The sequence below is a fragment of the Balaenoptera ricei genome, chromosome 19 (assembly GCF_028023285.1).
Source record: "Balaenoptera ricei isolate mBalRic1 chromosome 19, mBalRic1.hap2, whole genome shotgun sequence".
Taxonomy (NCBI): domain Eukaryota; kingdom Metazoa; phylum Chordata; class Mammalia; order Artiodactyla; family Balaenopteridae; genus Balaenoptera; species Balaenoptera ricei.
Window position 1 is genome coordinate 8,253,988 of NC_082657.1, and position 14,711 is coordinate 8,268,698.

Below are 14,711 nucleotides of genomic sequence, written 5' to 3' on the forward strand. Positions count from 1 at the left end.
AGTACTAACATACTTGTTTAAAGTAATACTATAATTATTAAATAAAAATATAAATATGTATGTTGATAAATAATAAGTAATTGCTAAATACTAAAAATCAATGAATCTTGCATCAAAATTATTTCAGGCTTATGAAGGGCCAACCAATATTTATTAAGTTTCTAGTATGGACCAATCCCTATGAGTTGATATCATGGGTCTAGCATTGAACAAGATATGTGTGGTCACTTCTGACAAACGAAACACTGAACAAGTCATTACATGTTAAATAAATGTAAGAACTTATAAGAAATACAAGGGAAGGTGGAAGTTCAGTACAAGTGGATCTGGCATAGTCTGGATGTTCAAGGGGGTTCCATGGAGATTTACATTTAGGCTGAACATCAGAGGAGGGTAAACAGGCAGAGGGTGTGCCAAGCAGAGATCATGTCTATACAACCCCAAGGCAAGAAAGATGGTGGTACACTTGGGAAACCTTACAAAGCTTGAGCACAGAGAACACAAGGAAGGGTGGGTTAAGGTGAGGCTGGAGGTGTATTTGGGAACCAGATCAAGTAGGGTATCATAAACAATTTCAATCCTATTTCCTATCTTAAGAGTAATGGAATCTGAATAGATGCATGGCAGAGTCAGGTTAGTATTCAAGAACAAACATACCCCCTACAGTGTGAAGAACAGACAGGACAAATCGGTTGGAAGCATCCAGAAATAAGTTACTGAGTAGTCAAGGCAAAAGGTGTGGAAGGAAGTGGACAGCTTTGTGTGATACTTAGGAACTAACTTTGACAGGCTAAGAGATTTATTTTTCTAGGAGAGAGAGAGAGAAAAATCTAAGAAAGACTAGAATTTCGGCTTAGGAGATCTGGTGCACAGTCACTAGAGGACTTACGTGAAAAGGAAGCCACTGACTCCTGTCTGCTTCCAGGTCCGGGTTGAAATAGGCTTCCTTTGATATTCACTTATACATTTTGTGCCAAAGCCAGCCAAATGTGGATATGGGGGCAGTTGGTGCCAATAAGTGCGATAGACATTAGAAAGTCAATTCCCTTTGTAAGCTTGCCCCACATTCTGCCTGCTTTCTCTTTTCCAGAGTTCTTTAACCATTCCTGTACCTTTCCATTTGCATATGGCGACGTTATCTACTACAGCTGCATCTCCATCCGCAGTCATTATGCCTGGTGTTCTATTGATGAGGTATTCCAAGGCAGATGGCGGTACTGTACCGCGGAAGGTGAGGATCCCTGTGATGTGTTGTCTTAGATGCCTAGGATCCAAGAAGCAAGTGACAGCAGCTGGCTACTTGGTTTTGGGTGTCAGATAAACCTGAGTCCAAATCCTGACTTTTCTAAATGGTTTAACCACCTTGAAGACAGCTCTGTGTGGTAGAAAAAGCCTGTGTTGTCGGTGTAACAATGGTTAATCTTAAGACTTTTTATGTTCATATTTCTCCTCCTGCTCCACCCTTTCTCTGCAGATCCCCCAAAGTGTACCTTCCCTTTCTTGTACAGAAATCAACTCTTTGATAGTTGCACCAAGGAAGGCTATGTTTTGAATCGGAGTTGGTGCTCATTGACAAAAGATTACAACCAAGATGGAAAATGGAAACAATGCTCTCCTTACAAGTAAGTTGGCTGGGGAAGGATGGAATGGGGGTCTTACAGATCTCTTAAGGTGGGGACCCTCTGGATTTATGGAAAGGGAAGCTTGGGGTCTAGATCATCTAGTGATGGCTTAGATCAGAGGTCAGCAAACATTCCCTATAAAGGGCCTACTAGTGAGTAATTTAGGCTGTGCAAACCATGCTCAACTCTGCCTTGTAGCACAAAAACAGCCACAAGTAATTAAAAAAATAATAATAACAAACATGGCTGTATTCCATTAAAACTTTATTTATAGGTCCTGAAATTTGAATCTCATATAATTTTCAGATGTCACAAAATATCAGTCACCTTGTGATTTTTGGCTTTTGTCAACCATTTGTTTTTTTATTTACATATTATGTCTGCTTCTCTATTATATTAATTTTTCAGTAATTGGAAGTACAACCATTGTTGTCAACCATTCAAAAATGAGAAAACCATTAGTTCACAGGCCATCCGAAAACAGGTGGTGGGTTGGATTTGGCCTCCGGGCTCTAATTTGCTGGCCCCTGGCTTGAATGATTTGTCTGTGACCTCATTCGAATGAAGAAATGAGGTTAGTTTCCATTCAAAAGAAGATATGGGAAGGAGAAAACTGTGGTCAACAGACATTGGAGAGTTTACCCATTTCTATGCTCAAATTATATTGAGGATTCTATTGGGTGCACAATAGTGTCTCATGCAACCTTCATGATGAGCTCGGGACGTGATTATAGGTGTTATTATGCCCGAAGAGAAACGAGGAAGCTAAAGCATACGAGGCTAGGTAATACCCAAACCCAGTGTCAAATCCCATCTTCTTAATAAAGTTTCTTGCAGAGACCACTTGCCAACCATCTCCATTAACTGAGCCCATACTATACACTCTATTATGAGCTTTCCACTAGATATCTCTCTCCCCAACAAAACTGAAAATTTATGGATGTAGAAATGGACATTGAGAGCCAGGGCATCTCAGCCAATCAGCCAGTAAGAGATGAAGTAAGAGATTTAGCCTGGACTCAGTATGAATACTGATGGCTAAAATCAGTATTCATTTCCACACCCACAGCTCTATGCATTTGTCAAAACTCATATAGCCATTAATTTGGAAAAGTCTTTAATTTGGAAAAGTCTTTGCGGTCATTGTCAACAACACCAGTAACACACAGATAAAGACTTATGTGGGGCATTCCCTATCCACATTGTAACTCTAGTGAGTGATTGGGTTGACCTTTCTTGTTGGGCTTCCAGAAGAGTCAAAGCCCCATTTGGGACCCAGACACAGCAACTGTGTTGTTTTGTATAAAAAGGGGTCCCACTTTCTCCCCCAACTGACTTTGATTGATTCTTGAACCTTCTCTGGAGTTCGGCCAATAGTTATTCATTCCTAGGCTGGTCTGCAGATTTGCAACTTGGTAAGATGCCAGGAAGGTTCTGTGGTTTCTAAACTTGGCTTTGAATTGGATGTTACTCATCCGCAAGCTTTTTATTACCTTATAATAGGGTATCAATGGTGCTGGCTATAGCCATCCAATTTCATCGTTTGCATAGTGATTTTTTTCCTGGGATTTCTCAACCAGCTAGTGTATGCCCCTCCACAGGATACCATCCCAGTTCAGCTCCAGGGAGAGTTTTAACAACTGGACTGCTACCTTGCACCACGGGCTGTGTGTTCTTCACCTACCACCAGTAATGGGCTCCTCCTTGCCCTCACAGATTGGGAGTGACCCGGCTCCAAATCCCCATCTGATGCCTACTTTCCTGGACCACTCCCAGTACTGTCACAGACTGGGTCCTCAGAAACATTTTTTTTCTCTCTCTCTCTGCCTTCTTTCCTCCCTCCTTTCTTTCTTTTTTACTCCCTTGGTCCAGAAAGTTTGAGATGGCTATTAAAAATAATTAGCCTTCCAATAACAAATTTAGTTAATAGATGAAAAATCAAGGAAAATTCAGAGTCATATAGCAAGAGGTAAAGTTAGCACTGTATAGGCTGTATGATGAGACTACAGTTGGGGCAGAGCTTCCTAGCAGCCAAGTAAATAGGAATCTATGTTTAGTTCCATTAATTACATTATCTATAATATTGAAAACCTACTTTCAAGAGAAGACTTTCAGAGGGCTTATCACTCTCCCTCATGAGAGATGTTCAGTTTTATGCATGAAAATAACTTTTTCCTCCACCCCATCTTCCTACGCTCCTGCTACCTTTCTGCTTTGGAAGGCCATACTCGGCAGTGGCTAATCACTAATTCACCATTTACTTCACCTCTGTGAGCCCACTTTCTTATCTATTAAATAGATTTAAAACGGGCATTTTATAGACAACCATTCATAACTATTTATGGTGCTTATGAAGAGGGGCCTAATACAAAGTAAGTGTGATGTTGTGTTTGCATTTTCCTCTGGCTTCTTTTTTTTCTCTCATTCTTTCTTTTTTCCCCTCCGTCCCATACTTTCCCAATTTTTTTTTTATAAAATGAGATTTAAGGTGGAGTGCACAGCCATATAAAATAAAAGATAACAATAATTAGAAGTAGGTTAAAAATGCAGAAGGATGAATGGGATGAGGATGAATGGGATGTAGAAGGCAGCCTGCCTTGAAATTAACAGATTGAAAGAGAACACAGAGCCTTCCTACCCGCTACAGGTGAGCAAGGGTTTGGGTGACCTTGAACTCTCCTTGTCAATAAATAGTGATGCCCAGCAATTGCCATTCTACGGATGTATCCTAAAGAAAACATTGGACGACTGCACAAATACGTATGTAAGGCAACGGTCATCACGGTGACCAAAAAAACCCAGTTAATATCCATCAGTTGTTATTGAATGAGAAGAGGCACAGTAAAATAGAGTATTGAAAATAGATGTGTAGGTTGGTATTTAATGACACGAAAAATTTTCAAGATACAATGTTTATATTAGAAGGTAGACGACCTTAAGAAAACACAACAATTTAAAAATACAAGTATTTTATTACAAATATAGAAAAAAGTCCCTGGACAGATAAGTATGAGGAAATGTTAATAATAGTCACATTTGTGCTGGACTGTTGACAGGTTCCACATTCTTAGTAGTTTATATGCTGTCTAATGTTTGTAGTTATATACATGCATTACTTTTATTTTATTTTTTAAAATATTTATTTATTTGGTTGCACGGGGTCTTAGTTGCGGCAGGCGGGCTCCTTAGTTGTGGCATGTGAACTCTTAGTTGTGGCATGCATGTGGGATCTAGTTCCCTGACCAGGGATTGAACCCGGGCCCCCTGCATTGGGAGCACAGAGTCTTAACCACTGCGCCACCAGGGAAGTCCCTACTTTTATTTTTTAATATGTATTTTGATTTACACAAGTAATATGTGAGTAAATGCTCACTTAAACATTGAAGCAGCACGTGAATATAGGGAGTAAAATGCTACTATTCCCTCCTACATTCCCTCTTGCCTTCCTCCTCTCTTTCACGGCCGCAAATACAACTGACGATTCAGGATGTATTCTTCCAGGTTCATTCTATGCATTTACACAAATACAAAATTTTAAGGTCTTTTAAAAAGTAAGTGAACTATACTGTCCCCTTTGTCCTGTGACTTGATCTTCACTTAAATATATACATTATGGAGATTTTTCCATGTGAATGCCTAAGCCTTCCTCACTTTTCTTCATGCTTTTTTTTTTTTTTTTAAGTGTTGAAGCTCTAACATGGAATAGTAAGGAATTATTTTTATTTATTTATTTATTTACGGCTGTGTTGGGTCTTCGTTTCTGTGCGAGGGCTTTCTCTAGTTGTGGCAAGTGGGGGCCACTCTTCATCGCGGTGCACGGGCCTCTCACTATCGCGGCCTCTCTTGTTGTGGAGCACAGGCTCCAGACGTGCAGGCTCAGTAGTTGTGGCTCACGGGCCCAGTTGCTCCTCGGCATGTGGGATCTTCCCAGACCAGGGCTCGAACCTGTGTCCCCTGCATTGGCAGGCAGATTCTCAACCACTGCGCCACCAGGGAAGCCCCTCTTCATGCTTTTAATCAAATTTCATAATATGGATATACCATTCCCCCATCAAAGTACAATTTGATTGTTTTTAATATTTTGATATTACTATGACCGAATGGGTACTGTCTACACTGGTTTTTTAGTAAGTGTGTAAGGGGTTTTTAAAATTATTATTAAAATAGCTGAGTGAAATCACTGGGTCAAAGAATATGTACGTGTTAAGTGTGTGTGTTAAATTTTAAGTTATTCCAAATTATCCTCAGTCAATATTATGAGACTGACCGTTTTTAACAACTTCCTTAACGTTGAAAATTATCAGCTTAATAAACTTGTTCAAACAATGGACTAGATAATTTATGTTAAATTAATCAGCAGGGCTTCCCTGGTGGTGCAGTGGTTAAGAATCTGCCTGCCAGTGTAAGGGACATGGGTTCGAGCCCTGGTCCGGGAAGATCCCACATGCCGAGGAGCAACTAAGCCCGTGTGCCACAGCTACTGAGCTCTGCGTTCTAGAGCCCGTGAGCCACAACTACTGAGCCCATGTGCCACAACTACTGAAGCCCACGCATCTAGAGCCCGTGCTCTGCAACAAGAGAAGCCACTGCAATGAGAAGCCCGCGCATCGCAACGAAGAGTAGCCCCTGCTCACTGCAACTAGAGAAAGCCCGCGCACAGCAATGAAGACCCAACACAGCCAAAAATAAATAAATAAAATAAATTTATTAAAAAAAAATTAATCAGCAAATTAAAATGATCCATAATGGCATATTGAATGTGAGAGTGAGAAATACTGACACCTTCCTTAGGCCACTGATCGCCTATGTTCCTCTCTCTTCCTCTTCTACTTATTCATGCTATTTTGTTCTTAGAAGTAGACCATATCTCCCATCAGGGAGGAGCAAGGATTATCCTGTCTTGAACAGTGACAGACTGTGATACTGATTCTAATCTCTTTTTTCTTCCACAGTATTTAGATAAGTCTCAGTGTTCTTGAAGAGGCAGAAGTTATGGGATTCATCAGCTGCCTCTCAAAATACGTCCTACCCCTGATCATTCTGACCAATAAAGATTTGCTCTTTCTTCCATGTGAATGACTCCTTTTCCTGAAAAAAGACACAGCCAAAGCTCAAGGCTGATCAGCGTAATGCTGGCCGTGGGGGAGGGGTGGGGGAACCAGTAGGGCATTTGTGGGGAAGAACCTGCATTCCAAGTCTTATAAATAAATAAATAAACAAAGAAAGAAAATTTTTTAAAAATCCTGATGAATTGCTAACAGTATAATCTTTGGCAAGTTAACTAAATGGTCAGAGAAACTCACTTCCCCTTACACAATTTTTAAAATTTTAAATTACAATATACAATTTACCTCAATTTTGAGGTAAAATTTAGGATATACAATTAACCATTTTATTTATTTTAGAAATTTATTTATTTTATTTATTTATTTTTGGCTGCTTTGGTTCTTCATTGCTGTGCACTTCTTTGGCTATTCTTCAGTGCGGTGCGCGGGCTTCTCATTGCGGTGGCTTCTATTGTTGTGGAGCATGGGATCTAGGCACGTGGGCTTCAGTAGCTGTGGCATGCGGGGTCAGTAGCTGTGGCTCACGGGCTCAGTAGTTGTGGCTCATGGGCTCAGTAGTTGTGGCTCATGAGCTCTAGAGTGCAGGCTCAGTAGTTGTGGCTCACGGGCTTAGTTGCTCTGCGGCATGTGGGATCTTCCTGGGCCAGTGCTCGAACCCATGTCCCCTGCATTGGCAGGCGGATTCTTAACCACTGCACCACCAGGGAAGCCCCAATTAACCATTTTAAAGTGAACAATTCAGTGGCATCCCAAGAGGAAACCTTGTACCCATTAAGCAGTCATTCTCCAATCCCTCATCTTCCCAGCCCCTGGCAACCACTAATCTTTCTGTTTCTATGGATTGGCCTCTTCTGGATATTTCATGTAAGTGAAATCATGCTATATGTGACCTTCTGTGTCTGGCTTCTTTCACTTAGCATAATGTTGGTGAGGTTCACCACGTTGTAGCATGTGTCAATACTTAATTTCCTTCTATGTCTGAGTAATATTTCTTTATCTGGATATACCACGTTTTGTTTATCTATTAACATGTAGACTTTATAATAAAGTGCATATGTCATGTGCTATGTGAATTTTCACAGAGTAAACACTCCACGTAACTGACAACCATATTAAGAAACAGATCATTTCTAGCCCTGCATCATGCCCCCTTCCAGGCACTACCCACCAAGGGTAACCACCAGCCTGATTTCTGACAGCATAGATTAGTTTTGTCTCTCTTGGTATGTTTCATAAAAATTGAATCATACCTTTGTGTCTGCCTCCTGTCATTCAAGGTTATGTGTGCAAGATTCATCCATACCGTTGTGTGTAGACGTGGACCCTTCTTTCTCACTGATGTATAATTTTCCACTAAGTGAATGCACCACAATTCATTCATCCATGTTACTCTTGATCATCATTTGGGTGGTCTTCATCCAGGAACATTATGGGCAGCACTACTACCAACATTCCAGTACGTCTCTGGCAAATATACATACTAATGTAACAGAGAAGAGCAAACCTGACTCCATATTGAATCTATTCCTTTAGCTCTAACCTCTTGTGCTGTGTTTGCCTGTGCTTTGTCATTCTGGCTCTGCAGCTTTGTAAAAGAATGTTGCCTATAGCCTGAAATATACAGGATAGCCCATTCTCAAGGCTCTTTAAAGGAATCCCACTTTTCCATTCATATAGAGTCAAAATGTTACAGACCAGAGAATAACATTTTTCTCGTTGGAGGTTTATAAGAACACTGTGACCATAACTAGGTGTACAACTGCAAGAACACAGGATTCCGGCACCAAGAAGTTTGCGACGACCAACCACACCCCTCCCCTTTTAGTATAAAAGAAGCCTGAATTCTAACTCGGGGAAGATGGTTCTTTGGGACACTAGTCCACCATCTTCTCGGTCCGATGGCTTTCTGAATAAAGTCACTATTCCTTGTCCCAACAACTTGTCTCTCGATTTATTGGCCTGTCGTGTGGGGATCATTATGAGCTTGGACTCAGTAACATTAAAATAAGAATTGCTGAGTCAGAAGGTATAGCATGTTCAACTTCAGCAATGACCGACTAACCCTCAGACCACGGAACTAGGAAGGAGATCAAGATTTAGCACATTAAATTGTATCCCTGGTCATGGACTCATGACCCAATCAGAGTCATGATTCTTTTAACTGGTGGCAGAGGTGAGGGACGACTTCTCTGTGTTAGCTAAACTACTGGGAGGTCAAATGAAGATGCTTAAGCCTCGTTTCCCACCACGCAGCAAAAGCCCACGTGCTGTAAGAAAGAATGCGGTGGACAGTTTTACCTCCAGTTATCTGGAATTCTACCTCTGTCTTTTCCTTGGTTTGGTTATTGGAGCCAGTAAAGTCTCCCTTTTTGCTCAAGTTAATTTTATAAGTTACATCCAAGAAGTCCCATTCCTAGCCTTCTTAGCCCAAGGACGAGGAGACTCATTTTGTGAAGGCAGGCTCACACCCGTGCAGCTGACTCACCAACTGTGGTCCCAACGATAGACCTGGAAACAGCTCCGGACCCTGAGGAGTTTGCTACAGCCCTGTTTGACTCTGGTTCTGTCACAAGCATCTACGCCCAGGGAACCTGGAGGTGCCTCACCCACTGGTGCATCGAGTAATAAGCATACAGATCTGGGTCCCAGCTCTGGACACTGCAGTGGCCTGTGAACCACTCCAGCCCCTCTTGGCTCTGGGGTCCAGGAACCCCCAGAGGACACTGAATTAGACAACTGCCCACAGACAAGAGAGCCTTTGTGTCAGTCCTGGAGTCCAGCAGGGAAATGTCAGCACACAGTTGGAGGAAGAAAAATGCAAAATTGGATGCACTGAATAGGGTAAGAGGAACAACCCGACTTTATCCACATCACCCCTCCCTGAAGATGGCACAGCTCGGTGCCAAGGGTGACCTTTTTGGCTGTGATTTCTCCCTGGGGTGAAAGTGAGAGTCTGGGAGTCAGTGCCTGGCTACCCCAGCTGGGGGGATGCTGCCAAAGACACCCATTGCTCTCTCACCTCATTCAGAGCACAGGTATACCTCAGAGATGCTGCAGGTTCGATTCCAGGCCACCACAGTCCAGCAAATATCACAATAAAGCGAGTCAGACAAATCTTCTGGTTTCCCAGCGCATGTAAAAGTTATGTGGGGACTTCCCTGCTGGCACAGTGGTTAAGAATCCGCCTGCCAATACAGGGGACACGGGTTCGAGCCCTGGTCCGGGAAGATCCCACATGCCGTGGAGCAACTAAGCCCGTGCGCCACAACTACTGAGCCTGCGCTCTAGAGCCCACGAGCCACAACTACTAAGCCCGCATGCCACAACTACTGAGCCCGCGTGCCACAACTACTGAATCCCGCATGCCTAGAGCCCGTGCTCCACAGCAAGAGAAGCCACCACAATGAGAAGCCCACGCACTGCAGTGAAGAGTAGCCCCCGCTCGCCACAACTAGAGAAAAGCCCGCACACAGCAATGAAGACCCAAAGCAGCCAAAAATAAATAAAAATTAAAAAAAAATACTTTGCTGCAGACTTCCCTGGCGGTCCAGTGGTTAAGATTCCGTGCTTCACTGCAGGGGGCAGTGGTTCGATCCCTGCTCGGGGAACTAAGATCCTGCATGCTGCACAGCGCAGCCAAAAAAATGAATAAATAATTTTTAAAAATACTTTATTGCTAAAAAAATGCTGACCATCCTCTGAGCCTTCAGCGAGTCGCAATTTTTTGTGGGTGGAAGTTTTGAAATATTGTGAGAATTAACCAGATGTGACACGGAGACATGAAGTGAGCAAACTGTGTTGGAAAAATGGCACTGATAGACCTGCTCGAAGCAGGGTTGCCACAAACCTTCAATTTGTTTAAGAAGAAAAAAAAGGTAACATATGTGAACTGCAATAAAACGAGGTCTACCTGTACTGCATCGTGAGCGGCAAGACCGGGGGTGGTGAGCAGCTGGGGGAAAAGCAGCCAGGGGTCAGAACAGAACAGATCCCAGTAACCGCACCAGGGACCCCCTCGTTCACCCTGGAGCCAGTGGGGACACCTCCCCTGTGTATCCCCTTGCTGGCCCAGAGGCAGTGCCAGCACTCCACACACCTTACCCCCCCAACACATGCACACCCCACCTGTGACCTAATCCCCGGACACACCCCCCACAGCGGCAGGAGCGAGCTTTTACAGACGGCTAGTGAGTACGCACAGAAAGCCACACCCAAGATATGGAAACAAATTGTGTCCATCAACATCTGAATGGATAAAGAAGAGGTGGTGTCTGTGTGTGTGTGTGTGTGTGTGTGTGTGTTCATACAGTGGAATATTATTCAGCCGTGAAAAGGAAGGAAATTCTACCATCTGTGATAACGTGGAGGGACCTTGAGGGCATTATGCTAAGTGAAAGAAGTCCGACAGAGAAAGACAAATACCGTATGACATCACTTACACATGAAATCTAAAAAAGCCAAACTCCATCTTCCAGGAATAGGAGAGCAGGGGTTGAGGCCTCATGAGTCTGGGTTAAGGTAGAGAGAGAAGACAGTGGTTAAAACCAGAAAGTCCAGAGCGGGGTGTCGTTACCTCCAGAACTTATGACTGTTAACTCAGCCTGGGCTTCATGAGTCATAGAAGTGGATCCCTTAATAAAATAAGAGTTTACAAAAAAAATTTTTTAATAAAATAAAATTAAAAAGCCAAACTCAAAGAAACAGGGTAGAATGGTAGCCTCCACGGGGCTGGTAGGTGAGAGAAATGGTAGATTTTGGTCAAAGGGTACAAACTTCCAGTTATAAGATGAAAAGTCTAGGTAACTACATCCCTAGTAGTCATCACTACATGGTGACTATAGTTAACAATATTGTATTACAAACTTGAAAATTGCTGAGAGCGTAGATCTTAAATGTTTTCACTACACACACACACACACACACACACACAAAGGTAATTATGTGAGGTGATGGAGGTGTCAACTAACCCTATTGTGGTAATCATTTCACAATATATATGTGTATCAAATCATCATATGGTACCCCTTAAACTTACACAGTGTTATTCAATTATATCTCAACAAACCTAGGGAAGAAACTGTTTTAAAAATAATTATGGATAAAGCAAGTTGGCTTACTAAACATCAAATAAGTTCATAGCTTTTTGGAGAAACATACTTTTTTTATATGCTTGCTCTTCTGCTATGCAAAGAAGGGGATTGGTTTTGACCGGAAAACAAAAACAAAAACAAACAAACAAACAAAACACCAGAAGAAGTCCAATGAGCAAGGACTTACAAAAGTGGCGTTTAGTTCATCGTTAAAAAAAAAGAAAGACTCCTAACAATTACAGCTCCCTTAGAGACACTAGAATTCAAGCAGCACAAACACCTTTTTAAAAATGGGGAAGAAACAATGGAAACTAACCTCCAACGAATAATAAGCAAAGACAAAAAGAAAGAAGACAGGAGGACTAAGGAAAGAGAAAACAGTTGAAAGGCTGTAAGATCAAATGCATTAGTGATAACAGTCAATTAAAATAAGTTAAATACCCAAATTAAGAAAAAAGAAAACGAAAACTATTTCAAAGGAACAAAATTGCATTATATGGTGCTTGCAGGAAGCACGTTGAAAAGGTTCAGGGATGGGATGAGGGCACGGGATTGTAGGAAAGTCCTTGTGAGAAAGCAGGGGTCCTTGATCACTAGACGATTCGCATAGCTGTCACCCAGCACTGCACATGGGATCTCGGTAAATCTAGTAAAATAGTAACGAAACAGCCTTTTGGTTCTCGGAAATCAATAGCACTCTGTGTATGGATGAGAGCTGTATAAATGTCATTAAGGTTAATGAGGTGGACAGCGGAGCTTGATACTTTGTTCTATCTCTCAGGTGCCAGAACATTCTGTTCAAAGCAGAGATGGAACTCTATCTGAAAGTACCATTAAACAGCCATCACTGGTGCCCTGGGGTCAAAGGATGACCTCAGGCCTTTTCTCCATTCCACGCACTCCTTGCTCAAATGTTTGCACTCATCTCGACTTCTCTGGTAGGGTTAATGTGCATATTCTGCAAATTCTGGGACAAAGCAGCTGGCGTGCAAAGCTATACAAAAATCACTGGATTTCTTTCAAATGCAACAGTATTGTGTGTTCATTTTTGTACGGTATATATGTGGCTAGAGATCATACAGAATAGGAGAGAAGTTCTAAATTCTGTGTTGAGAACTTCGTGTTTCTGGAGTCTGTCCTCCCTTCCTGGCATCGTAAATGGCCTGGAATCCTAGACCTCACCTGAGATGGGTGAGATTCTGAATGATGTGAGACAGCTTCAGCTTTGCGCAATGGAATTGATGGGATCATCTTATAGGGGAGACTCATGTGGCCCTGGAAAGAGCAGTGTAGCACGGAATCAAAGAGCTCTGTATTAGTCTCCTGGGGCTGCCATAGTGAATTACCACAAACTTGGTGGCTTGAAACAATAGAAATGTATTCTCTCACAGTTCTGGAGGCCAGAAGCCCCAAATCAAGATGTTAGCAGGAACATGTCTCTCCAGAACTCTAGAGGAGGATCCTTCCTTGCCTCTTCCAGCTTCTGGTGGCCCCAGGTGTTCCTGGGCTTGTGGCCGCATCTATCCAATCTTTACCTCCATCTTCACATGGCCTTCTAACCCTAACCCTAACCCTAACCTTAACCCTAACCCTAACCTTAACCCTAGCCCTAATCCTGAGTCTTCTCCTGTTCTGTCTCTCATAAAGGCACTTGTCATTGGATTTAGGGCACACCTGGGTAAGCCAGGATGATCTATCTCATCTTGGAATCTTTAACTTTATTACATCGGCAAAAAACATTTTTCCAGATAAGGTCACATTCATAGGTTCCAGAGGTTAGGACATGGCTGTACCTTTGGGGACCGCTATTCAACCTGCTCAAGCACAGACTCTGGAAAGAAACTGCCAGCGTTCCTATCTCAGCTCTGCCACTTAGCGGCTACATGATAAACTTTTTTTTTTAACATCTTTATTGGAGTATAATTGCTTTACAATGGTGTGTTAGTTTCTGCTGTATAACAAAGTGAATCAGTTATATGTATACATATATCCCCATATCCCCTCCCTCTTGCATCTCCCTCCCACCCTCCCTATCCCACCCCTCTAGGTGGTCACAAAGCACGGAGCTGATCTCCCTGTGCTATGCGGCTGCTTCCCACTAGCTACCTATTTTACATTTGGTAGTGTATATATGTCCATGCCACTCTCTCACTTCGTCCCAGCTTACCCTTCCCTCTCCCCATGTCCTCAAGTCCATTCTCTATGTCTGTGTCTTTATTCCTGTCCTGCCCCTAGTTTCTTCAGAACCAATTTTTTTTTTTTAGATTCCATATATATGTGTTAGCATACGGTATTTGTTTTTCTCTTTCTGACTTACTTCACTCTGTATGACAGACTCTAGGTTCATCCACCTCACTACAAATAACTCAATTTCGTTTCTTTTTATGGCTGAGTAATATTCCATTGTATATATGTGCCACATCTTCTTTATACATGATAAACTCTTAACCACTCTGAGCTCCCATTTCTCTAAATCTAAAATACAGATAATGATAGTTCCTTAATATAGAAAGCATTGCTAAGACAGCAAACCTTGGTGTTTGTTTTCTCACTCATACTTCATTTTATACATTTGATTTTGGATCCATCCTAGAATTCATTTCTTGGATGTGACCCAAGGAAATTTCACATCATTCTGCTTTAACGAACCCATTTTCCTGCTGACTTCACAACTGCTCAGGTGTTTCTGCACATGCCTCACAGCAGAATAGAAGAAACCACCTCTGGACTTCCCTGGTGGCGCAGTGGTTAAGAATCCACCTGCCAATGCAGGGGACAGGGATTCAATCCCTGGTCCGGGAAAATCCCACATGCCGCAGAGCAACTAAGCCGGTGCACCACAACTACTGAGCCCGCGTGCCACAACTGAGCCCGCATGCTGCATCTACTGAAGCCTGCGCACCGCAACAAAGAGTAGCCCCCGCTCACCGCAA

At 42.5% G+C, this 14,711-nt stretch overlaps 1 protein-coding gene across 1 annotated transcript in view; it reads left to right on the forward strand.

The window, feature by feature from the left end:
- The first annotated feature begins 2,570 nt into the window (after positions 1 to 2,570).
- Positions 2,571 to 14,711, forward strand: part of SULT2A1 (sulfotransferase family 2A member 1) — a 31,045-nt gene continuing 18,904 nt past the window's right edge. The window contains 1 exon segment of the mRNA XM_059905457.1: positions 2,571 to 2,609. Within this exon segment, the coding sequence (XP_059761440.1) occupies positions 2,571 to 2,609 (39 nt within the window).